We start from the raw sequence: 27,309 nt of genomic DNA on the forward strand, positions 1-27,309 counted from the left end.
TTAGATCTCAATATGGATAGTTATATATCACAAAACGTTTCAATTAGTAACAAAAAATAACCTATTACTATACAACAAGTACATGTGTTCGTGTGTGTGTAGAAAAGTGCTAGACTATAATTGTACAACAATGAACTGTCATTACAAAATATTGCCAAATTAGAAATTGGCTGTGGTTGGCAAAATTGCATGCTATGTGTGATGTGTGTGTGTTATGATGAAAAGCTCCCCGTGGGTGGAATATCGGCGATAGCAATATCTCCAAACTCGTCGATGAAATTCTGATGGGGTGTTGGCAACTGTCCCATGTGATGATTTGGTGCAGGAGATCCATATGATGATGCAAGGTCAGATGTCTGCAGAAACAAAAGTGGGTGTGGCTAGTGATCATGACAAGTTGTATGGTGCTTACTTCAGGCATGAATGGTGAGTTCATCATACTACCATGATATGATGAACTATCCTGTAAAAGTAAATAAACATTCAACATGATTCATATATTGAGTGTATGTCATACTATTCTTGGACTGACACCTCCACGAGGCATAGGGCTCGGCTGTAGAGGACTCATAATTGAAGATGCTGGACTATTAGGATTGGTGAATGATCTACAAAAATTATGGGCGTGGCTCAGTACTGATTACATATGATCAGGTACGCATGGCTTACTGTGAGCCTGCTAAACTTGGGATAACCACTCGTAGGTCATGTTTAAGGTAGCCTTGAGCTGTGAACTCTTGTTCCTCTTCTGTAGAAACAAAGGTGTTAACAATAAGCAAATGTGCACACTTAAAAGAACAACTAACCTTGTACGGTGTAATAGGCTCCAAACGCTTCATCTTTTTGAATGTTAGGGTAAAGTAGGAACAAGTGGTTGAGATCACGGACTCTGGAGTAGAGGGAGCAGGCTGGCTAACTACAGTATTGTAGCACAGAGCTAACACACCTGTCAGCAAATGATCTCATTCCTTGTAGGTGGCTGCGGTTCCACGGGGCTAGATCATACACCTGTTTCTCTATGTTGCCTAGAGAATAGGAAAGGAGCATGTGTCCATGTCTCCTACATCTTTATGTGTGTGCATGTACATGTGTATCATGTATTGTTTACACACACAGAAATTCACATACACACAGCAGGCGGATGCACACATGCATGTACACACATACGCATACAGACAGATACATGCACACGTACACACACAGAGAGGCACATGTGCGCACACACACAGACTTACTCTTCACCCACACAATACTGACACCACCAGGTTCAGACTCAGTGAAACGTACAATGAAGGTACCAGGTTGACACCGCAACAACATTTCATGAGCTTCTCGCTTGTCCAGGAAACCCAATATCAAACTGTGTGGGTGTGGTTGACTTACAAAGCACTACAGCCAATGGTAGCTTACTTGGCATTCCACTCCCTGCGAAGACATGTCTTGATGAGCTCACTGGTCTTGTAAAACCATTCCCAGAAAGTGAATCCTCGGCTTTGCAAGTGCTCCTGGAATAGAAATTAAGACACATAAACATCAGTTCAAAATTGCAAAGCCTTTTAATTAACATTAAACTATTGAGGAATGCACATTTACACAAAACAGGCTTATATGGTAGCTTGCCCGCCATTATAACTTAAAATCAGATGTTTATCTAAGGGAAGCACTGTAACAACAGTGCCACATTCCATGTTTTATCCACCATCTTAATTAAGGTTGGAGTCATGTGAGCTGTTTATGACATTATTTGCCATTGAATGGCAAGTCAGCCAACAGGTGAATGGGATCAACTGGCAATGAGTTATGGATCATTTTCTAAAGGATTTAAAAATTACCATGATGTGTTTTGGTCCTTGTACTTTCGTTGTAGGGTATCATTTAAACCGTTATTACATCACGAGTAAACTACATAACCATAGGATTACAAACACTTTGAAATTTACAATGCTTTCATTGTTTTGTTTACAACATGCGTATATAATTTCATTAGTAGTACGTGAAGTGAAGTAAAGATGATGAGCACATGTAGCAGTACAATCAAAATTGAGACAGTCATTAGCAGTGTTGGGAAAGTCACTTTGTCAATTAAATATATTACATATTACTCTTTACTTTTGGGCAATGTAATAAGTTGCAGTTACATATTACTCCAAATGAAAAGTAGTTTATATCACATTAAGTTACTTTTGCTCTGACCATACATCTTTCCTTTACACCTTGCATGTTAGTTACTGAGCTAGCATATAGTAAACACTCCTGTAAATATAGCTACTGGCTTCTTGCACCTCTGTAGAGATGCTCATTATTTTTACCACTTCAGCCATACCTAAACATTGCTGGCAAATCACGTGACCAGTTGTCTGAGGTGTGAACTAATATGGATAATTTTATTATAGGGGATCAGGATACTAGCTACTAAGCTGTTGAGTAACACTAATTGGTTAGTAATGGACCTACTAATATAATGAACAATGGGTTCCTTGAAAGTTATATTATTAGACTATGAATAGTAGTGCGTTATATTACTTGAAATCACAAAATGTAATAACTATTATGTAACGCACGTTATTCCCAACACTGGTCATTAGGGAATATCATGTTATCTATATGATCGATTAGCCATGGCCGTTATTAAAGAAAGTCAAGCTGTTGGCCATGTACAGAGAAAGATCTCATCTATTTGTTTGATATTTCTTTTATAAGATGTCAAGTTACTGGTAGTAGATAGTATTCATCCGAACTACCACAAGGCGGCTTACATATTTCGTGCAAGTTGACATTTGCCTGTTCAGATCAAGAACTCTTGAAGACCAAAGATTTGATTAGAATCCAACAAGGAAAATGTACCAGGGGTAAGCTGTCCTTTGAATTCATCATAAATAGCCAGTGCTGGATGGTTTGGTGCAAGTTTCCTTTTTCTTTGAACATATGGAACAATAATGTTATTTATGTACTCCTTCATCTTGTCTTCATTACTCCAATGGTTGGGGAGTAAATGTGACATCCCAATTGTCTGGGAACACAAACCTTGGCAAGTTGGCTGTTGTCTTGCCCTGCAAATCAACTATACTGGTAAAAATTCACCAGCCAGCAAAGCACAAAATAATACTGTTATTTGGTGTTTATCATTATCATTGGGGTCAGCAAATTCAACCCTCTTCGACTCTATAGTCCATTGTGAACAGGGACAATGTTGATCCCAGTGTGGTCCCAGTTAAACACAAGGTCACTGGAATCTATCATTTTCACCACAACCTATATATCTAAAAGATACTGCTCTTTGAGTTCATCAAAATGTGATGGATCTATTTTTGCAGTGGTGGTGACTTTTCACTTTACATAATTCATCTGATCAAGCAAAGATGTAGTCCAATGTCTTGTGAGCTTAATTGGTTCTCTGTTATCGTGGGAAAGCTTTTTACTGTAATGCTTTAAAACACCTTCTCCAGCAGCCAAAACCGCTGTAGTGGTAACAGCTCCTTTAGCATGCATGTAACTCTGAACTTGCTTGTCAAGCTTGCCTCCAAGTAGCAGTGGTCTTCCTCATTTCTTGCTAGGTAAACTGGTAAAAACAATCTCTCCTGTACTTCCCTTCTTTTTGGCACTCCTTTAATATATTTAGACTTCTAGGTACCAAGTGTACTATCCTTTATCTTCACACAAAATTCTTCGCTATATCGATTTATAGCCGTATGGTTCCCATGTTGAACGGAAAATTTTGCGACCTGGGCTGCCTGTGTAGATGTAAACCTACTATATCGTCCTCGGCAAAGCTTCTCGCTGTTCTGTGCTTCAGTAACCTTCGCCACGCTTTTGTTCACCTCCCTGATTACTGATGATGGCATTTCTTTCAACAAAGACCCATTAGGATCTGGTGGTTTACTGAGATATAGGTGTAAAGAAGTGATGCAAAGCCATGACACACCAAATGTTTCTCACTTTTCCTTGAACACCTCAGACTGCACAAGGTTTCTCGTGAAGTTGAAATCGACTGTGGTATTTAGTTTATATTTGAATAGTTAAATTTTCATAGAAGCTGTGTTCTTTGAAATAATTCAAAAATTAAACTCTTTTGAGTAAACAACCCGTTATACAGTATATCTTGAGGTCCTTAGTAGTCAATGGTCACCAAAATTGTAGTGATTTTGTTGTTAAATTGTTAAATGCTGTCTCTCTCCAGGGGGGTTTCAGGAAACCCTACTGAAACTGTCAGTAGCAAGAAAAGCGTGTTGTTGTTGATTTAATTTGTTGGCAAGCACAATATCAGCACAAGTGTATCAATCTACATCATTACAGTGATAATCTGTGGGGGCACAGCCTCCCTTCCCAAACAACTCCCCAAAACAATTATTGTGGCTAAAGATCGAGATACTTTAATAGAGCAGTCTATGAAATACTCTAATAGAACAGTCACCATATGCAACACTCTACATTTGCTTAGTGTGAAAACTTACATCTGCAGCAGTATTTCATGGGTACACTTAGCTTGCTAGGAATCTCAGGACCTCACTAGTGACCTTCACTAGTTTGTTTTTACTGTGTTTAGCACTCAGGCTACTGGCATTTAAAAATCTGCAAAATAAAATCTTCTGGGAGCTTGCATCCCCAGACCCTACATCCTGATTCTATTTTCCAGTGGAAATCCCCTTTGAAGAATTCTAGGCGTGCCCCTGCTCTCTCACATAATTCAGGGAATACTGTATAAGCAAAGAATTTGATGGGGAATTAAATTTGGCAGTTTACAAATTTTCACTGGAATCGTCAAATTTAAATCTGTCGCTGGCTTAGGGGATCAATAACACAGAGATATCCAAGGGAAGATCAGTCAACTTATCTGACTTATTCTGAAGAAGATCTAACCAACATCTGGAAGCTATACTACTGAGCATGGTACCACAGCTGTAGCCAGACATTTCTCCGAAACATTCAGATTTTTTTTGTGCCAAAGGTATCTGCAGGTCTCTAGTCTGGCAGCACCCAACCCTTCACATAGGCATTATATTATACAAAGGGTTGGGTACCACCAGACTAGGTATTCTCCTATTATTGATGCATCCCAGATAGCTACATTTGTACTCATGGTAGCCTTGGCCTTGAATTGCAGTTATAATACTCAAAGCTATTGCTGGAAATTGTCACAACTATCACTTAGGCTTTCATGATGCCATCACTGAAATTCTCAAATGCGGTGCATGCTACATGATTACCACGGGCCCTTGTGAACAAGCGGAACCGTTAAATGTAAATAGACATATTGTTCCATGCCAAATAACTTTCCCATCAAATTTTCTGCTTATAGTACTGTATGTTAGGGATCATGTAGATTTGGGATTTCTGGCCAAAAATATCAACCAAAACCCAGCTTCAGAATACCATCCTGGTGCCTTGCCAGTATTGGTTATGTATAACCAAGCCCAAAAGTGTCTTCAGTACAATCCTAAATGCCTCCATTAGATTGTCATGAAATTTTTTTTTTAATTATTCAATGGAATTTTGACTAACTGCCTGCCTGCCTGCCTGATGCCTTCAGGCAAGCGTAACTCAATAACGGCTAAGGCTACAGGCTTGATTTTTTCACTGTTCGACATCACTTCGTCCAGAGACATGCCTTTTGGCATACCGCAGTACGTACATGTACGCATCATGGACTTACCTTTATTTCCTATTTATTTTGTCAATTTAACAATGAAGTAGGGATCTATGCAATAAAAAGTAGTGAAACAAGAGATGAATGGTGGAATTACAGCATAGCTTGGTGGGAAAGTCCCTATTTTGGCAAAGAACATTATAGCTAATGTGCCAAAGTAGGGACTTTCCCACCAAACTATGCTGTAACACCATCATTATATTTCATGAGATTCGCTGCATGTAACACTGGCATTTCTTTCTTTCTGCACAATTTACAGGTTAGATGGATTAATATTATCAAAGCGGCTATATTTACAGGGGCCCATAATGTAGGATTTTTTTGCTATATTTATGGCATTCCTAAGTGTGCATGTGCAAGCATCTCGTGACATATTTTGTTACATTTGCTATTTAAAAAAAAGACTTTAAAAAAATCGTGATACAAAAAGGTATAAGAAACGAAGAAAAAAAGGTGTGATGTGACGAGGCTCGAACCCACACACCCAGGTATGGAATATCCACCATCTACCACCGTACCACCGGTACTTGCTGGCTACTCCTCTTGTTTTTGTACTATTTAAATGTTACAAACTACATAGTCTAATCCATACCAGTGAAGAAGAAACCAAAGCTGAACCCGACCCTAACCCTAACCTTACGTTTGCCTGTTAAACACAATGATGACTTTCACTGTCTGTATGAAGGTAAGTTTTTGGGTGAGTTCGAGGCGAGCTAGGGTGACGCTCGCTTCACTTGCTCCAACACTAGCTTGCCTCGAACTCACCCAAAAACTTACCTTCATACAACTAGTGTGTTTGATACTTGAGTTATACAACAAATGACCGGCTAAATAAATATATGCACCGTGACCAACTGAGTCATGAGATGCTTGCACATGCGCACTTAGGAATGCCATAAATATAGCAAAAAAAATCCTACGTTACGGGCCCGTAAATATAGCCACTTCGTAATATTATTGTGCAAAGGTGGTTTTATGTCGCGTAAGATGCCTCTAGGATGATTTTTAAAGTAAGCAATTTAGGCGGCACGAGTCACTTTCAGAGCAATCCCTACTTAAACAGTACTACCATACTGTTTGATAGCACACCTGCATAGCTAATCTACGCACACATATAGTTCCAATCAAATAGTAACGGTACCTTAACTGCCACCTTAACAGACATGCATGCACATGCACAATATAATATACCTTCACACACGTACACACGTACACACCTTAAACACAATTTGCTTGGTCACCATAAACTGGCTAGTATCACGATCATTGTTGGCAGCAGTGGCTATACACACAACACTAACACACAACAGCACATGTTACATATTGACCTACGATTCTGTATGCTCATTAGTCTCCGAGCAAGATAGTCTGAATTTTTCTGCGATAGTCCTTTCCCCGTCTGCTGGCTGAAGTATCGATTAAGAGAGTCAGCAAATGTTGGCCATGCAACACTGTCCGGTACAGAAAATGGTTCCCTGTCCTGTTATAACACAATAAAATTCTGGTGTGCATTATATGGAATTAATACTCATAGGGTCAGCAAATGAGTTGTCCCAGAAAATGGTGGCCTCTGCTGCTGGTTGCTGACTGCCATGTACCACAACAACCACAGGTAGGGAAAGACACTGCAGAAAATGAAAGTAACATGTGTGAACACTTTTAGATATTTAGAGGTAGCAATTAAAGCTACTTTCCTAGTTTTGGGTTTACTACTAAAGAGTTTATCCCCTTGGCAATTTGCTTGTAGGATTATAACTTTTGTTCAAAGCAACTGTAATAGACAGTTCTTACTCTATTAAGTATGCACCATGTAGCATTATTTTGAGGTGCACAACACACATATCAGCCCCAGCTGACTGCTGTCCATACACTTGACCATGTGGAGGTCATCTGGTGACATTAGTCAAAACTTCTTGGCCTCAAAAGCACCCACTGACAAATTGCATACATGAAAAACTAGCTTAGCTGCTGCATATTACTCCACTTTACAGCAGTTTATGTTCTTTTTGCAGGTTTTTGTTCATCAACTGATCTTTAAGTCAGACCAATAAGCTGTTCAAAGCCACATTCCTTTAAGCAGCTGGTAAGCTACGTAGATTTTAAAGCAACAGTGAGCATGAAGCATATTTGTACTACAATTTAACTACATAGGGTCTAGAATGAACGTAATGAATGTGGACTAAGGTCACAAGACAACCTTTACATAATCAAGCACATGGGTGGCTGAAGACGAAATGACATATCATTGTGCTTACATCACTGACCGTTTACATCACCGACCGTATCATAGCATTAACAAGGCAAGGGTTATACTTGGTAAAAAAATTTACAGTTCAATAGAAAGGTACCCTAAGTAACAAAAATCTGTAGAAACTTTTCAAAACTCCTTCCAAGACAGATTCTTAAAACTTTTACTTGTCAAACAATGGAATTAAAAGTCATGGTATTTGAAATTTTCATACCAAAACACATATCAGTACCTTCACTGATACATCCAGTTCACCGTTGACACTGAAGTTAGACTGGAATAGCAAAGCAAACTTTTCTTCTGTCACAGTCTGGTCCGTTCCTTTTCTGTCTGTCGCTCGTTTTACTCTCTTCAGTTGCTGTAGAAATTGAGCTCAACCACATCGCTAAAAGGAGCCACTCCCCTTACCATGAAGTTGAACTTGCAGCAAACATTGTGACTTGTTTGTTGATACTCCATGTTCTAATTATAGAGATGAAAACTTTTACTATATTTTGGGATGCAAAAACTAACCTTTTTGCAGTTCAAAATTTCTCCAACATTGTCATTTGTACTAAAGTATAATAATATATAATGAAATGACACACTAGTCTTGTCCCCAGCCGCCCACACACTTGATCACACGAAGGTTGACCTTCACATGATCGAGCACATGAGCAGCTGGGGACGAGACTAAATGCTACTTACGGTGCCAAGGGATCGTGGAAAATTGCTTTTGCTTGCTTTTCGCTACATTAATAAAGATAAACCATGCAAACACAGAAATAACAAAAGTAATCTCACTTTATAATACTGACTGAAACCTCAGGAGTGCTCATGTGTATATTGAGTTTGTTACCTACCAATAACCTGAAACAAGATTGAGAGATGACAAACCACATCCCCACCCCTACCTACATGTGATAACATACCGAACTTCAGCAGTAAACCTGTTATTTGTTTTCATCACTTGTGGTGGCTGCTTCTCCACAATGAAGCACCTGTTGTCATGGGAACAAGCTTGAATAGTGTGGTGCTCCATTCAAAACTCACTCAGTGATTAATTTGTTGAGTAGTTCATTAACAGTTTTCATCAAATTGTTGTAAGGTCCAGGTTGTTGTGCATCACTGATTAACAGGTGAGATCGAAGCGTCTCATACTGTAAGAGAACAACAGTGTTAGTGTGTAAGTATACAAAGTGTGTGCATAGTAGTAGAAACATTTTATATGAACATGTGTTTGTAATGTGTGTAGTGTTTGTCTGTTGCCCGTTGGCCCATGCTGCCAACCTCCTTGCAGTGTGACTGCAGTGTGCACAGAGTAGTATGTAGTGATGTTCATGTCTCACATAAAGGATGAGGAATTTTGGGTGCCCCCACCTTTACCTGTAAGCCTCCTGTACAGGTGCTAGTCCTGTCCCAGGATGACTTGCCTGCATAGACAATGCACAAGTACCTTAACATGATAGCAGATTTTTGTACTAAATATGTATACAATGTGTTTGTATGCATGTACACATGCCTGTGTTGTGTGTGGCTGGATGTACTGTATTACAAACAGCCACTGTCAAAAATAGGATACCATATTTTTCTTGTTTCCAAGCAAACTATATCCTGTTAATGATAACAAAGCCAAAGTTGTAGTGACAACTTCATGCAAGTTCTTTTGTAATCCAACGGTGTTTTCCCTCCAAAAAGGTTATTACTAAAAATTAAATACAATATCCCCAAATTACTGGTCCATATAGCAATGGCGTTTATGACTACTTATTGCAACATAGTGTGGGTGATAGGGGAATGAACTGTCAAAAGAAAACCAGAAAACTGTCATGCATGGTGTATATCAGCATTCAAGCATGCAGGTTGACAAGTCTTTGTAGAATGTGTGGGCTATGTGTGAGTAGGGATAAATATGTTAAAAGTTCCTTATACAGTATCCTCCAAGCTAAATGACTACTCTTTATGATATCGGTATATCAGATCGGTATCAGTGTTTAAACTCAGTATATCGGACTATCGGATCGATTTAACATTTCTCTATTGGTACACCTCTATGCGTGAGCGTTTGTTACAGCTGGTGAACTACTTCCCCTGATGACACCAGGCCACCACCAGGTCCCCATGGGTACACTGGAGCAATTTCTTGCTCAAGGAAACAACAGCAACTGGGCATCGCAACCTGAAACCTTTTGATTACTGGGATCGGTGCTCTAGCTCCTTGGCTTTGCAGCCCATCCAGCTAGCCTTCAATGAAGACATGGCATTAACTGAGGAAACTGTCCTTACCTTGCTTAGTGGTGTTAAGGTTGTTGTGGAACTTCAGGATCTGCTGCCTCTCTTGGACAGTAATGCAGATTACTAGTCCTGCCCCAGGAGGATTTGCCTGCACAAGACTCGAATGCCTGAGTGGTGCACAGGCACCCCAGTGCTGGGCAGCAATAGTTGTTTTGCACAGCTGCTGGAGGCTTTGCTTTTGTGTGTGTGTACATGTGCGTGCTTGCATGCATCAAGGATCTCAGTATTAATTGATTAGTCATCAATTACTAGATTGATTAATCTATATGTAGTAGACACCATGCATACAGCATCAGCTACACTTAATACTGTACACAGCGTAGTAGTGGTAGTCTACACACCACTCAGCATAATGTTATAGTAGGTAAAATGGGAGTTGAGTGAATGGCAACAGTTGATAGGTAGTTAAGTTACAATTAGTAGTTTAGCTGGCAACACTAGCAATCGTTATCAGTAGTCACTAGTTATCAGTAGTCACTAGTTATCAGTAGTCACTAGCTATCAGTAGTCACTAGTTATCAGTAGTCACTAGTTATCAGTAGTCACTAGTTATCAGTAGTCACTAGTTATCAGTAGTCACTAGCTATCAGTAGTCACTAGTTATCAGTAGTCACTAGTTATCAGTAGTCACTAGCTATCAGTAGTCACTAGTTATCAGTAGTCACTAGTTATCAGTAGTCACTAGTTATCAGTAGTCACTAGTTATCAGTAGTCACTAGTTATCAGCACTTACAGGCTACAATATAGTGTGTTTGAGAGCTTAGGATCTGTCATGGATGTAGTTAATAAATGGTGAGCCAACCCTTAGTGATCTTACTATTGAAAATTGTTCCCTTCAAGTTGCTCAGTTTTTATTGATGACATGTGTGTACTACATGATTGATTGATTACAAAAATAAATTTATTATATTTTCATTGATTAATCATGAATGCATGCACAAGGGCATGTGTAGTGTGTGTGTGTGTGTGTGTGTGTGTGTGTGTGTGTGTGTGTGTGTTGTGTGTGTGTGTGTGTGTGTGTGTGTGTGTATGTGTGTGTGTGTGTGTGTGTGTGTACGTGTGCACTTGCAACATGTTTCGCAAACATACAAACATGCGTTCATCTACCTGTCTAATTTGTATCCGATTTCTCCATAACAATTCTGCCAGCTGCTCACACCACTGCTGAAGCTGGTCCAGTTCTTTCTTGTTTGGCATTTCTTCTTGTCCACATAACCGCTGAGTTCTCTTCCAGTTGGCCAGCTCCTGATCCAGAACAAGACCCTGTACTTTTGCTATATCTTGCAGACACTTAAAGTAGTTCTTTCCTAGCTCCTGAAAACAGATTTAAAATGTCTTTAGTAATCAAATATTCATCTCAACTGCACAGCACAGGTTGCACTTAAATGTAAATAACTACACAGGTAGTCTCTTAAAAATTTGTGGGAAAAACCAGATGTCCTCCATTAGTGCTAAATGAATAGCTAACAAGTTAATTAATTAGCTAGTTGATTAGGATTTTTTTTTACAAAATTCATGAAATGTAATCCCATTTCCTGAGTAACACACACACTATGCAGTGTACCATATAGTAAGGCCACCAAACTATCCGGTATTATTTAGGTACATGATTGACATGGTCGCTATGTTGGGGTGGTCTTATTAATAAGGTATGTTCACTAAATTCAGGACCTATTTGAGGTGGCTGCTTCACCATCTGTTTTAAAGGTAACCTAAGGAATTTGAAAAATTCACTAATAACCTATATCACTATGGTGATAGTGTTGGAATGCACCATTTAGAGTATATATGACACATGATCCATTAAGTGTCTGTCCTACCCTGTAGTGGTATCACAGGCAGACAAGTTGATTGGATGCCATGTCATATGGTTTTGTCAACTGTGTGTGTATGTGTATGTATGTGTGTGCGCGTGACACATTGCTCCAGTCTACCCAACTTATAATTGGGGACCTGACCATGTCTGATTTGACATTGCACTACACTCATGCACATGAGTATTAGCAATTAGCAGCCCACCCAGCTGTAACATCAATGGGTACCTGTATTAACTGGGGAAGTAGATGCCAAGTCATGTCTCACATATTGGGTGAAGGTTCGGGTGGGACTGTAGCACCCACCTCACCTGTGAGATACAGTACAGCCTCCTGCGGGTTACTAACTAGTCCAGGATTTGCCTGCACCAACTCATAGCACCTGAGTAGTGCCCAGATGTTCCATGCTTGTTCACTGTGTAGGCGTGACCATGCCAGCACAGTAGTGCCAAAGGCTTTGCTTTGTGTGTGTGTGTGTGTGTGTGTGTGTGTGTGTGTGTGTGTGTGTGTGTGTGTGTGTGTGTGTGTGTGTGTGTGTGTGTGTGTGTGTGTGTGCATGTGTGTGTGTGTGCACACATGTGTGACAACAGATGTCCACATACTCTAGTAAAATACACAAACACCACCAAGAATGTTATTTATATGGTTCACCCACTTACTTGTCTAAAGTGGTGCATCTCTTCAACTTCTCTCGCTAAGTGGGCCTCCATTTTCTCTCTCCTTTTCCTTTCCTTAACTCTTCTACTTGTTCTACACTGTGCTGGCCCTGGCCTTGTGTTAAGTTCCCTATAAGACATGAAACAGTAAATTAGGTCACACCACAATTTAAGCATGATCTGATGGCTAGAGTACCAATTACAGAGGGGAATTACAGATAGCCACACATGACTTGGTGAATCCCACTCAAACTGAGGGCCTGAAGCAAGTCTTCCTGGTAAACTTATATCACTGTTACATGTAAATTGGGATGGATGCTTATATCCTTTGCATGTTAGAATCCTTCCATGTAATAGTATTAGGAACCACTTCATGACACTCATTTGCATACAACACTTGTATCATTAGTAAGATGTCTCCAAGTACACTTATCTACTTCATTTACAAACAATACAAATAGCTTCCAACTATCACTTAGACAAGAAAAAATAAATAATCGACTACAGAGACTTACCTTGGAGTTTTATTACTTCTTGGTACTGAATGACGAATTGTTCCTGTTTGGTGTGAAGTGAGTGGCATTCTTCTTGTGTGTTCTGTGTCTGCCTCATTATCATCTCCAGGCCTCGTTGGATGGCACTGCTGTTGCCAAGTACTTGTACACCCATTGGGCTTGCAGCTAGTGTCTGTACATGTAACCGTGAGCCCCAGTAATGACAGCATAATACACACTGGTCTGGCGCTGCCGATCCTATTTAGGCGCTTATACAAGCACCCCGAAAATAGGGTCTGGTCTGCCTACCGGGGATTTCAGTTCCGTTTAAAAACAGGCGTTTTGCGTGATGATGTAATCACGTTGTTTTGAACCGGTTGATGTCATCACGCAAACAGTACAATTTTCAAACGGAACTGAAATTCCCGGTAGCATTCAGGACTTGTGTTTAGGAATGCGTAATTACACTGCGGCTCGCATTAACAAACATATCAAACAGCGAAGAATTCAATCACAACAGTGATGTTTTAAGGGTTTCAATCAGTTAATTTGCCGCCTAGGTGGCTTGGGTATTGTCAATCCTGTAGACATTGCTGATTCTCAGTTTACTGCATCTATCAAAATCACACGCTCTCTGAGATCTTTGATTGTTGCTCAGAATCTACTAGCCCCTCTACCCGACGTTAGTTCTATCAAGGCTCAGATTCATCAGGATCGTCGCTCTACTTTGAGGGGGAGGGCTTCTACGATCAAATCTAATCTTTCGTCACAATCTCAAAGAGTTTTAGACCTGAACAGTGAACCGGGTGCTTCTGCCTGGCTGACAGCATTGCCTTTAGCAGAGCAGGGATTCCATCTGATGAAGCAAGAATTTTGGGATGCCTTGCATCTTAGATACGGCTGGAAGCTCCTGAACATACCCAGTCACTGTGTTTGTGGGGTCCCATTTTCTGCGGATCATGCTATGATTTGCAGACATGGAGGCCTCACATTTGTTCGCCACAATGCTTTGCGAAACATCACTGCAGAGTGGCTTTCCAAGACATGTCATGGTGTGGCCCTTGAGCCACCTTTACAGCCACTTACTGGGGAGATCATTGCACCTAAGACTGCCAACCGTCAGGATGAGGCTAGGGCAGACATACATGCTAGGGGATTCTGGGGGCAGCGGCAAAGTGCCTTTTTTGACGTAAGGGTGTTTCATCCAACACCAGTGTCCCCTCTTTGTATCGACGTCACGAGGCACAGAAGAAACGTGAGTATGGTGACTGTGTCAGAGAGGTTGAGCAGGCCTCCTTCACTCCCCTTGTGTTTGCGACCACTGGAGGTATGGGAAGGGAGGCAATAGTTTTCTACCGTTGTTTGGCTGACCATCTATCTCGCCACGGCTCTACTAGTTACAGTCAGACTCTGGCTTTTATCCGATGCACATTGTCTTTTTCTCTTCTTCGGTCAGCTACAATGTGCATACGTGGAAGTAGGTCCATCTCACATCGCTCCTCTGATGCCTCTCCTGAGATGGGCCGCATTGATGAGCACAGGGACTTTTAAACTTTCAGCAATCTGGTCCTTTTTATTCAGTTGTCCAGCACGTGCTTTCTTTGGGCTGGGGGTGGTAGGCAAGGGCAGTCCATCCAGCCCAGGGAAAAAAAAAAATCTGTTAATTTCTATGGACGGTTGATGTTTAGGCTGTGGAGACGATATTTCTACTTTCCGAAGGAAGGCGTCAATTACACACGAATGGTAAATGGAAAATCGTCCCTTGGTTTATTCACCCTGACACAAAAAGAACTCACGCAACTTTCGTTTTGTGACTTTCGCCCCAGTATTTACTCATGTCGTGCGGCCAAAATGCATTTAATTGGCAATACTGCGGTTTGATTGGACGCACCAGTTTTCGGTAACGGTGGCACGAGTCCTTGATTTTAGACAGACCAGACCCTATTTTCGGGGTGCTTGTATAGGTGCCTAAATAAGGTCGGCGGCGCCAGACTAAATACACACAACATGTGTAATTTTACAAAACTTACGTTAATGTTTTCATGCTGCCAACTCGCTTTCTTTGAGCAGACAGTTCTGAATAATACGCACCAGTTCTAGTGGACGATTTTGCTGTGTAGACAACAAATTGTCCACTGCATCTGTAGCCATGACAACAGCTTACCATGATGTGAGTGCGAAGGCCTTCCAACTGAGTCCTAATAATGAATGCTTCATTTCCACTGATTGTGAGCTAAAGAGAAACCTTTATTTAAGTATGCAATATAAGACATAATTGTATACTAAATACTGGGGGGACACAGATGCACACATGCACACACAGAATGCAAGATGAATCTTGACAAAAATAATCACCACCAATACTGCAAAAATAATTTCAGAAACAAAACAAAATAAAAATAACCCAATTATTTATAGTACATCATATATTCTGCTTCACTGCACTGTAAAAGAATACTTTGAACTCAACAAGTCAGAAAATTGTGGGAATTGTATGACGTACACAATTTGGTGATACAAATCGGTACACAACACAATAACTCGCATCCTGGAGTGCCCACAACTATAATACTCAAAGCTATTGCTGGAGCTGTCTTAACTATCACTTAGGCTTTCATGATGTCATCACTGAAATTCTCAAATGTGGTGTGCGCTGCATGATTACCACTGGCCCTTGAATTTGAATAGACACATTGCTCAATTTTCCCATCAAATTTTCTGCTTTTATCGTACCTAAGAACAAATCAACATGCACTTATGCTCCCACAGCATGAAGAATATTTTCCACTATTATAACATGGTTTTAAAATATTGTTTCAATATAAACAAACATGAAGTGATTCTGTTTTGATAAATAATGATTCTTATCAGCCTCTGTAAGTCTGTGACTGTGACTAGCACTAGACAATCCACGAAACAGAAACAAGTCAGCTCTACTGCTAAATATCTACATATAATACCTTGATTATACAAGACAACAATTGTTAACTATTCAGTGACTGGCATTCAAAAATTAGACTTACTGCGATGACTGGTTGTGAAAAACACCAGCTCAAAGCAAACATACCAAAGTGGGTGATACATTGAAAAATTATTGATACCATTATAATATTTTCCAATATCATATCAAATTTCAATATTACGGTTTACTGATTTTGATATTTATGGAATATTCTATAGCTATTGATATACCAAGCTACATTTCAGTCTTTTAGTGTGTAATTGCAAAATCGTGCTAGAAATAAAAGTCAGTTCTGTGCCTATTTACCAGTTTCCTAGGCTTGTTGCTAGTGCTATATGCAATGGTTTTAGTGTTTAAAGCACATTAAATAATATCATCTGCTCATGCAATCAATACGCCCACACAATTACTAAAACATTGAAATTTCAATGTTTTACTGACTATCGAAATCCAGATATTACACACCACTAGAACACTCCCTCAATGCACAAGTTACATGAGTCACCAATATACAGGGTATAGTGTTCCACAATGAGTTCTAATCTACAAGAGCTATATAGGTAGTGAAACAATCCATAAAAATTGACAGTACCTTTGTGACTATGCTAGCTTATGGCACGCATACATAGTCAATCTACCCTTCCATATATAGTCATAAGGTTTCCTTAATAATGCTCCACTGTACACAAGTACATACCCACACACTACAGACATGTATACACATGCACAGTATATTCCATAACACAGACACACGCACGAAAACAGTGTATACCTTAAATACAATCTGTTTGGTCACTATAAACTGACTAGCATCACGATCATTGTTGGCAGCAGTGGCTGTACACACAACGCTACACACAATATCACATGTTATATTTTGACTTACGGTTCTGTATTCCTCCCCGTCTGATGGCTGAAATATCGATTTAAGAGAGTCAGCAAACATTGGCCATGCAACACTGTCCAGTACAGCAAATGGTTCCCTATCCTGTTATAACACAATAAAATGCTGGTGTGCATTATAATGGATTAATAAATGCTCACAGGGTAAACAAATTAGTTGTCCCAGAAAATGGTGGCCTCACTGCCATATACTACGACAACCACAGGAAGGGAAAGACACTGCAGAAAATGAAACACAAGTCAATATATGTGAACACTTATAGAATTGTAGTAGCTAGTTATTTTCTTGACTTTGGCTTACTACTAAAAAGTTTACCACCTTGACATTTAATAATATTTTGCACCACTGTAATTCGCTTTTCTTTCATTGCAAAATAATTTTCACATGCAAAAATTGTAAAATTCTTACATGATTTTTTAGCTATAGAAATTTTCAGGAGTTAAAACTGTGTGGCTTACTGCCTTTAACTGATACTCTAGCTACTGGCTAGACAAAGACACAATAAGAATTAAAACGTGGCTAAATCTATTTTACCATGGCATGTGCATGCACACACACGCGCGTGTGCATACATACATGCACACACTCATGCATGCATGCATGTACACACACACACACACACACACACACACACACACACACACACACACACACACACACACACACACACACACACACACACACACACACACACACACACACTTACTCTTCTCAGACAGACTCTTCAGGTCTTCACCAATACAATACTGACACCGCCAGGTTCAGACTGAAACATAAAATGAAGGAAACAGTTGACACTGCAACAACATTTCATGAGCTTCCCGCTTGTCCAGGAAGCCCAATATCAAACTGTGTAGGTGTGGTTGATTTGCTAAGCACTACAGCCAATGGTAGCTTACTTGGCATTCCACTCCCTGCAAAGATATGTCTTGATGAGTTCACTAGTCTTGTAAAACCATTCCCAGAATGTGAAGCCTCGGCTTTGCAAGTGCTCCTGGAATAATAATTAAGGCACATAAAAATTACTTTAATTAACCCTTAAAGCCACATTAAACTTTTGAGGAATATGTGTTTACCTAATATGATAACTTGGCTTGTCTATATAACTCCATTAGCCTAAAACCAGATGTTTATCTAAGGGAAGCACTGTAACAAACAGAGGATAAATTACTTGTTATGAAATGATGACTAGTTTTATTGCAATACCACATTCCACACTTCATCCACCATCTTAATTAAGGTTAGAGTCATGTGAGCTGTATATGGCCTTACTTGCCATTGATGAATGGCAAGTCAGCCAACGAGTGAATGGGACCAACTGGCAATGAGTTATGGATCATTTTGTAAAGGGTTTGCATACTTACAAACTGACAGTACCATGGTATGTTTTGGTCCTTGTACTTTCATTGTAGGGTAAATCCCTACGTAACATTTAAGTCTTATTAAAGTAAACTGACATTGATTGCATAATTCAAAAATTACAGTGCTTTGTTTACAACCTTGTGTAGCGACTGATATATCGACCTATGTGGCATTAAGGTAGCCTTCTTTGTTGTCATGCCACTGTAACATGTGTGCTAGCTACATTAGTAACACTACTTAGTGACCACCTTATTATAACAAGTAGATCTCAAACATAACCAAGGTGTACTTCATGTGGCTACTACCGTATACTCAGAAATCTTCGATGTATATCTATTTCACTGTTATGTACTTTGTCAGGATTTTCACGTTTTAAACTTCATGGATGTCTCTTAGCCAGGACTTCTTTGCATTTAAATCTCACGCCATTGGATCTGGAAAGAAAAAACCATCATGAAATATGTGCAATAACAAAAGATTATAATCATGTGAGTCAACATGTGGCCACAAACAGAACTACATATGGAAACATTGTGGGAATGGCAAGGAAGACAAAAAATAAGGAAAACAAAAGGTAGACAACACAAAACAGACAAAAGAAGCAAAAACAAAATGAAATTGTAAACTACAATATTAAGTACTTCATCACTGATCCACTTTACAATCCCTTGCCAGAAGCTGAAATACTGGCAGAGGCAGCATCATTGATAAATGACTTCAATATGCTCAGCTCAGGGTGAACAAAATATACTAAATTTAGCAGATTTTTGACCCAGCACTGTTATCTTAACCGTTTCATAGTAATTGGCGACATTAAGGTGGTCAAATTTAGCCAGCAACTGCACCATACTTTACACAAGCTATGCATGGATGTCACTTCAATTACCACATGATTACAAATTTACAATGACCTGCACAGGTAAATAACACGTTGATGATACACTGAAGACTGTGTAACTGAAATAATGAAAATGCTCTCCGTCATGATTTGTTTAGTGCTGCAACCCAGAAAACTTAACAAATGCACAAACACAGCACACAAGTAAACAACTTGATACAATTATTAAAAAGGTACCAATTTATTTTTTTACATTTTTCACTTGCAGTAATCCATAGAAAAAGTGGCAGATAAATATGCCACTCATGCAAACTGCCCATAAACTTAGGTTCTTGGGCGGTTCAGGACTCGATGCTTTACTTGACATTGCCCTGGGACAGTGTTGTCGAATTTCACAAGATGTTGTGAATGGTGTGCATAAATTAAAACTGTCTCAGACCACTCCTCCTCCTCCCCCCCCCCCATCCCTCCACACACACACACACACACATACACACACGCACGCACGCACACACACAAAAGAAAAATGCGGTCTAGCTACACAACACTATAATCTCACATGGCGTCACATACATACATTTATATTTTGCTAACTTCATAGGTTTAAAGGAGTAAATTATGCTGGTCATATGATTTCACATCTCTCAAGGTTTTGTGAACAAGAATTGAAAGGATATTTCTCACAATTTGGTACTGACTTGGGATGTGTCCCATTTCCAAAGTGGTTTCCAGATTTAGTAGTAAGTTATAGGTGAAGGATTTTATGGATATACTATGAACTATCTTTAAGGTTGGTTCCCATATTATGAATTTATGGCTAGTCAGGTATTGATAAATATAGTTATCCAAATACAGTGCATGGAACCCCATTAACAGGCACTCCGTGTAATGGATACCTCCTAATTACGGACCCTATAATATGGTCCCTAATGCACTCTCAATGCCCACAGTACAATAGACACCTCTTTAGGCCAGGAAAAGTAGATTGCTAGTTTCTCATCAGCCACTTCCCAATTTTACTGGTGGGTGGTCATTAATAATGAAGGAAGTACCCAAAATTATACTTTATGCTTACACTTTACCACCTTTCTGAAGCAGGAAGAAATGTTTTCCATAGTTGAAAATGATCGGTTAGTTTGTCCAAACATTTTATTATTAAAGCACGTGATCAATTATAGCAGTAATAAATTTAGATGCAGCTAGGGTGGAAGATATGAGAAACTTTGCCTGGCCTTATAAACAGCTAACAGACAACCTATATGAATACCCCTAGAGTGGCGGATCTAGGATTTTTAAAAGGGGTTTTCTGAAATTTGGTATAGCTAAATAAGGCATCTGATAACAATTCTCCAGAAAATTTTGAGATTTTAGAAGCTCTGAGATCGGATTTTAGGCTATTTTTTGTTAGCAATTACAATAAATTCAATACTTTAAACTGTAAATAATTACTAAATACTATAGCTAACTATAGGGCAAATATGGTGACTACAAGCTGTGGCTTTGATTGCTCTATTAGAGTAGTTACTTGACTGCTCTATTAGAGTATCTCAATCGTTTTTAATGCAGTGGGAGATGAAAAATGAAGTGTTGCTGATGGTTTAATAGCTATAAATGGTGTTAAATGGTGCAACTGCATGCATGCTACTGGTATGTAGTTGTTTGCTATGACAAATTGTCAATACAACAATGTTTATGTAATGAGAATGCTACTAAGCTAAATTAAAAAGGGGGTTTCTGTCGAAACCCCAGAAACCCATCTGGATCCGCCACTGCCCTGCCATACTTAGATCTGGATTTTAACTGTTTAAGACAGCTGTATGGCTGATACAGGGAGTACAACTGCACAACTACAAATAATAGACACAATACATTGTAAAATTGTATGACAGCAGTTGTGTATGATTGTTCATACATATAGTAAGCTTACATGATTTACCTCTCTACGTAACGGTTCCGTGTTGCAGTTCCTTAAAGTCAACCCTCCTTACTACTTAAGATAATCAAGTAGACAGCACACGGTGAACCTCGCGGTGAACACAAGATCCGCACCAATTTAATTAGAATACTCATGTGCCTAAGAGTATAGAGCAGGGTAGAGGCGAGTATAGAGGACTGTTCGGGAACATTTACGAAGAGTTTCAAGCTGAGATTATAAATGAAATAGGTATGTGAAGAATCAGCTGTGTATACTATAGTAGCTGGCTAACTAACTAGCCAGTTGCTGTGTAAGCCATACATGTGTCTTGGTATTGGTTGTGACTGGTTAGCTACTCTTAAACCTCAACCTCCCTCCAAAGGACACCTCCGTATAAAGGACATGTACAAGGAGGCATGGTCCCCAAGTGTCTGTTATTTAGAGAACCAAATTCTCCAACTGAAATGAATTTAGCTTCATTAGTCTTTAAATTTCAAGTTACTGAGTCTACATTGTTATCAATACCAGCTACGTGGTAGTGGAGAAAGAAGTGGAACATAAAAGGAGGACAAAGGTAAGTGCACCATAGCTGCTGCTAATAGAACATTCATAATGGAACACAATTTTAAAGTCACCATATGAAGAAGTTTGCGGACATTTGCTATACTTTTGTCGATGGCAAAAATGCCAGCTGGAACAGGCATGTCCAATACATTTTGATTGAAAAACCATTAAAATTTTAAATTAATTATTGTGTATATACCGCTTACCTCAAGTCTGTTTAGCAACTTTCCAAATTTGATACGTGTAGAGCAACTCTCTGCGTGTACAATGATACCAAAAGAAGTCCAATTCACGGAAATTTAGGTGTGTCGAAATGGCCTAAACCGACTGGGTGTAGCAAATTTCCCTATACATTTTGTATTGGGTGTTTCAGGGGCATGCAACAAAAGGCGTAATAACCTGCGACACGTGATAAATACCTCAGATTCCGAACCAGATTTGGAAAAAGCAGTGAATAGCGATTAAGATGAGCTATAGCAGAAGGAAATCAGAGGAATTTTAAGCATGTCATTTTAAGGTTGAAAATCACTTACTTTTTCTATGGAGAATTGAATGGAGGATATTTGGAAGGGAATGCTGCGAGATATTTCTATGTCTTGACAGCCAGTAACCTTCACTACATTAGTGTTACAATGAAACAAAAGCACTGTGAACTAGTTCTGCATACCTCCTTCAGTGTGACAACCAGCAACTACACAACGTCTTGGCATAGCGTCTTCGCTTCTAATATCGTCAAGCGTTAAAGTGAACTTGAATTTAAACTAGATTTTGATAGTTATAGCTATACCGTTTTATGCAATACGCGTACCGGAACTCTTCTTGTGACGATTTATGATGTCACAAAATTACCAAACTTTATGGGTTAATATCTTGCAATATCAGCATAATTGAATTATTAAAATGGTGTTTTTGTGCATTGCTTGATACAAACAATACATCCATACAATAAAATCATACATGAATTTTCCATTTCAGTTGACCTTTAAGCCGAATTATGTCCGTTTCATGTAAAAACTTCTTCATATGTATTTTATTGTTTAATATCATTGTAAAATTATAGAATATTCTATTAGCAACAGCTACAGTGCACTTGCCTTTGTCCTCCTTTTATGTTCCACTTCTTTCTCCACTACCATGTAGTTGTTGATTTGTGTTAGAGTAGTTTTGACTGCTCTATTAGAATACATCTCACTGCTCTATGTTGATCTTTATAAAAAATTACCTTTTTAAGGAATCAATGAAAGTTTCCTATTACACTGTAGTTATACTGCCCTGCTCTGTTCCCATTTGTTCTGTGTGTTTGTACTACCAAACTATGATAGTCTGTTGTTCCTGCTGCAAGCCTACAAGTTAAATATTCAGAAGGGGTTTCCTGAATTCCCTAAACATGCCCCTTGAAGTTGGCAAGAAGTTGTGAAGTTGTAAACATGTCGTGCTGTATGTATAACTTGTAGACAGAGGCGTAGCTAGCCAGACGGTGGTAGGGGGGCAGACATCCCCCACAAAACACTCGACATCGTTCATAACTGCACAAAAAGCTAATGACCCAATGATGGGCTAACCAACATACGGTGTTGTATTATTACAGCTTATGTAATTAGCTACATAACTACTTCATTACTGATTGCTACCAGTTATCACTTATCAATGGAAGTATTTTCGTCGATCATCATCGCACATGCCACAATCATCACACATGCCACAATCATCGCACGTGCCACAACTGTACTCCAACAAATTTGCCCGCAATCCAGTAGAACTATATTGTGAATATTTTAGTACAAATACAATGTTTCACAGTTACTTACGTCAGCCACAGTCTGCGCTGCAGTCCTAGCAGACTGGCATAGTATGACGAGCTCACTCACTTCAGCCGGCGAAATTCAAACGCCACGAAATCCCAATTCTACACCTTTCCTGTTAGCAGAATTTGTAAGCTTGTAACAGATCATCTGGCTGACTGACAAAGTGAAAAATTAAACTGGCATGCCACTACACTGTACGAAGATCCATACAGTGTGATTAACTCGGGAAAATAAAGTTGGTCCATTTAACACTTTATCACCTCATAGGTTTGTAGCATCATTGCATGTCACTTGTCACTTCTGAGTTGTGACTCTTGCGAAGTCACTTTGAGCAGGTCATCTGTCTTTTTAGGTTCGAAAAATGCACTATCATGTGAGTAGTGTTGGCTAAATATAGAATTGTGTTCATTCGGTGTCTATACGGGGGAACCCCTGGGGATTCGGACATACCTTATTTTTAGCGCATCGTTTTATCAAGAGTAAATAATGTTTTCATTATTTACTCTTGGTTTTATTTATGAATTGCTTGTAACGCGCAAGAAATCATCGTATTATTATCACGATTCACAAACGAGTTGAATGTTGTGTGCACTCGCGTAGTAGCACACAAACAGTATGTATGCTTGTTATGTATATTTTGTCTTAATCATTAAGACGTTTATTCTCCCTGGGATGCGTGTCAGTTACTGGAAAGCTTGTGACGGAAATTTAAAAAAACATCACTTAGTGATGGGGGGGGGGGGGGCAAATGCCCCACCCTGCCCCCCCTTGGCTACGCCACTGCTTGTAGACTGGAAACTCTAAAGGATATGTATTTGTTGAAGTTGCTGCTGAAATGATGGACAATTACCTGATGTTTGACAGTGTAAGGAATAGCACCACACACCAAATATTCTAATAAAGCATACAACTAGACCTCTGTGAGGGGGCGGTAGTGTAAGCATCTTTGTGCTTATTTTTATGTGCACAGCTTCTAGGGGCCATGCCCACTAAACTAACAGATTGTTTCTGGTGCATTCTCAGGTACCTGGGAATGACATACTGTTCCAGAAATTTTTGTATACTAATCTCTCTTAGGTTACTTCTTGTATATTCAGAGGTACTTGAGAATAAGATGCCGCTCCAGGAAAATTTTGCATTTTAGATTCTTGTAGATTGTTTTGATGTGTTCTCAGGTACCTGAGAATGTGATATGCTACTCCAGAAATTTTTGCATTTTAGACTTGTAAATGGCATTCTCATGTACCTGAGAAGGACATGCTGTTCCAGAAATTTTTTGGATTTTAGATTCTCATAGATTACTTCTAATGCATCCTGAGTCACTTTCATTTAAACTATTGCTTAAAATTTAACAAGGGGGAGGGCAAGTGCCCCTGTCCCCCTAAGATAGACACTGTAACAAGAGGCACCCAGACACTTAGAAAGTGACAAAACAGTGTAACGTACATTATTATGTTAAGTCCCTTAGTACTGTTGTATCATACAGTGCAGTCAGGGCCGCCCACAGGGAGGGGGGATTGGGGCATTTTACCTTGGGCCCCATCCTGAAAGGGCCCCCAGGAGGCTCCATCAAAGGCCCCTTGAATACCTGTTTAAAAGATTGATGTACTCTAATAGAGCAGTCAGGATCTAGATACTCTAATAGAGCAGTCACAGTATTCTTGAGAGGAGCAGTGTACCAAGTTATAATTAAGGAGATATGATTGGTGATAGGAAGCTATTGTCATTGTCAGCATGTAATGACCTTGTTTTTTTTTTGTTGTTGTTTTTTTTTGGTCTTTGACTTACATTTAGGCTGAAGTTATGATTCAGAGTGGAACCCTTCCTTGCCCGTGAGCCCCTCTTTAACTCTTTGCCTGGGCCCCCTAATTTCTCTGGGCGGCCCTGAGTGCAGTATTACAGTATAGTAGGAATCTCGTGAGGGTTTGGGCTATCCAGACCAAAAATATTACCCAAAAGCCAGTCTCAGCTTTTCTTCATGCCAGCTTGGCAGTATTGATCATAATCAAGCCCGATCCAACCCCTTCCAACAAGTTGATAATTTTTTTTTTGCATTTTTATTGAACTCTGACTACCTGACTGATAGCATAACTGGACTATGCTTAAGGCTATGGACTTGATTTTTTTTATTGTCAGACGTTGCTTCAGCCTGAGACATGCCAACTCATCACAGCTTTAGTATGAGCATTATCTGTAATTTCTGCAGTCAGAGGATTAATTGCAGCTCTTCTTGTAACTGTTCTTTGTTTGTAATGCTGTACAACAAGTGGAACATAGCTGAAAATGATGCGTATGGCAATATGGTGTTTCAGTAGTTAGTATTGAGGTGATATTTCAGTTTCTTAATTATGTGTCTTGTGCCATTCTTTCCTTTTTGATACAATATACAACTGGGAGACATTTTCATAAATTCCTCCAAAGTTTATCACTTGGTTTCATGTGCGTGTGTGTGCATGCATCCGTTTGTGTATGTGTGTTGGTACTTTTGAAAATTGCTTCATCATCTGTTACATACTGGTGGACAGTGTATTGTCATTTTAAATAAAGGCTTACCAAAATAATAAAACTTTAGTTGTTTATACCACCTGTCTTTTACTGAAGCTGCTTTGTATGATTTGGTTGATTTCTACATTATATGCTAAGCAACATGCACCATTATGCCTAAAGCTGAATCCAGTTATGCAAAAAAACTGATAAGTGAATTTAACATTGGTTAATCACTGGTAAAGTTTCAGAGCACTATTTTCCTTCACTGTTATGTACTACCTTATTAGGTCATGTGTTCATGTTGTATTTGCTGTAGGCAAGTTTGTACCATCACACAAGGTACACCCACTAACATTCAAGGGATGGAGGAAACATCCTAGGAGGATAAACCGACTGAACTGGTCTTGTCTGCTACACAACCAGGTATGATGTGATCATGTTATTTTTTCTGCAATGCTGCAAATTGGCCATACTTTCTTTATGTTATATACTTGGTCTATTTGTCCATACGTTTTTAAAACAGGTCCACCCGATAGTCAGTATGGTGAGGCTAAACTGCTTTCTTTCTTCGGCCTACTTTATTCCACGGACTGGACTGGACTCGCGGACTGAACTGGAAACAGCTTTTAAACAATAATCCAGGAATTATCCATCCCTTGCAACACTGGAGACACCACTATCGAGCTACAACTGTGCTGCTGCTGGCTCTTCCTTACAAGTCATGACACTAGCGCATGCACTAATTAATTAGAATACACTTACGATACATGTGTACTAGCAGTGATACAGCGTGATAGAGGCTATTCTTGTAGCGTAGATGTTTTCCTTTGTTGCTTTAGCACTAGTGTTACAGCTGTAGAGATGAGCCAGTAATTATTCTTAGCAGGTAGCTAGGTGGCACCACCAGGCAAGGTGATGGGGCTATGCAAATAATCTGGCTCATCATTACAACCCTAACACTAGTGTTAAGTACTGAAGCAACAAAGGAAAACGTGTACGCTACAACAATACCCTCTGTCACGCTTTATCACTGCGAGTACACGTGTATCATAATAATTGATTAGTGCATGCGCTAGTGTCATCTGACAAGGGGGTGTCACGTCGGCTCATGCTATAGATAGATCTGCGACCGCGGTCAAAAGCTTGACCGAGGAAAATTTCACTTTGACCTTTGACTTGCAGCATTTATTGTCTTTGACCTGTGACTTGAGCGTTTCTTGTCAAACTTTTGACCTCCACTTATTTCTCTTTTTTCTCATGTGCACCTGCGCTTGTAACCTAGTATAATATTTTCTTAGTGCGTGCTACCAGCAGCTAGGAGAGAAAAATCAATAAAATTTAC

At 39.4% G+C, this 27,309-nt stretch overlaps 3 protein-coding genes across 7 annotated transcripts in view; 2 read left to right on the forward strand and 1 right to left on the reverse strand.

Moving 5' to 3' along the window:
* On the reverse strand, positions 1–21,265 carry LOC136268609 (signal transducer and activator of transcription 5B-like). Of its 4 annotated transcripts, none has more exons than XM_066063989.1 (30): positions 21,133–21,265; positions 18,607–18,792; positions 17,896–17,990; positions 17,703–17,762; positions 17,137–17,214; positions 16,979–17,080; positions 16,865–16,929; positions 15,295–15,363; positions 15,161–15,242; positions 13,152–13,323; positions 12,640–12,766; positions 11,274–11,480; positions 8,925–9,031; positions 8,804–8,872; positions 8,676–8,741; positions 8,580–8,621; positions 8,406–8,445; positions 8,301–8,354; positions 8,125–8,250; positions 7,179–7,269; positions 6,977–7,126; positions 6,862–6,926; positions 1,411–1,505; positions 1,236–1,360; positions 947–1,025; positions 807–889; positions 670–748; positions 518–608; positions 413–463; positions 1–356 (listed from the first exon to the last, which is right to left on the reverse strand). In XM_066063989.1, the coding sequence occupies exons 10-30, from the start codon at positions 13,217–13,219 to the stop codon at positions 213–215; spliced, it is 1,959 nt and encodes a 652-aa protein (XP_065920061.1). In that variant the 5' UTR covers positions 13,220–13,323; positions 15,161–15,242; positions 15,295–15,363; positions 16,865–16,929; positions 16,979–17,080; positions 17,137–17,214; positions 17,703–17,762; positions 17,896–17,990; positions 18,607–18,792; positions 21,133–21,265; the 3' UTR covers positions 1–212. The 4 variants fall into 4 exon arrangements, with proteins under 4 accessions (XP_065920061.1, XP_065920060.1, XP_065920062.1 ...); XM_066063988.1 differs by having other exon boundaries at positions 17,703–17,845; XM_066063990.1 differs by having other exon boundaries at positions 17,703–17,845; positions 21,124–21,257.
* LOC136268605 (tripartite motif-containing protein 2-like) overlaps positions 1–27,309 on the forward strand; it is a 168,841-nt gene that overhangs the window by 113,407 nt on the left and 28,125 nt on the right. The window lies entirely within an intron of this gene.
* The window catches only part of LOC136268606 (tripartite motif-containing protein 2-like), an 11,627-nt gene continuing 5,537 nt past the window's right edge, over positions 21,220–27,309 (forward strand). Inside the window, exons 1-2 of the mRNA XM_066063986.1 lie at positions 21,220–21,360; positions 26,284–26,390. The gene's annotated coding sequence lies outside the window, so the exon portion shown is untranslated. The remainder of the gene's footprint in view (positions 21,361–26,283; positions 26,391–27,309) is intronic.

This window comes from Dysidea avara, chromosome 10 (assembly GCF_963678975.1).
Source record: "Dysidea avara chromosome 10, odDysAvar1.4, whole genome shotgun sequence".
In the NCBI taxonomy this organism is placed as follows: Eukaryota; Metazoa; Porifera; class Demospongiae; order Dictyoceratida; family Dysideidae; genus Dysidea; species Dysidea avara.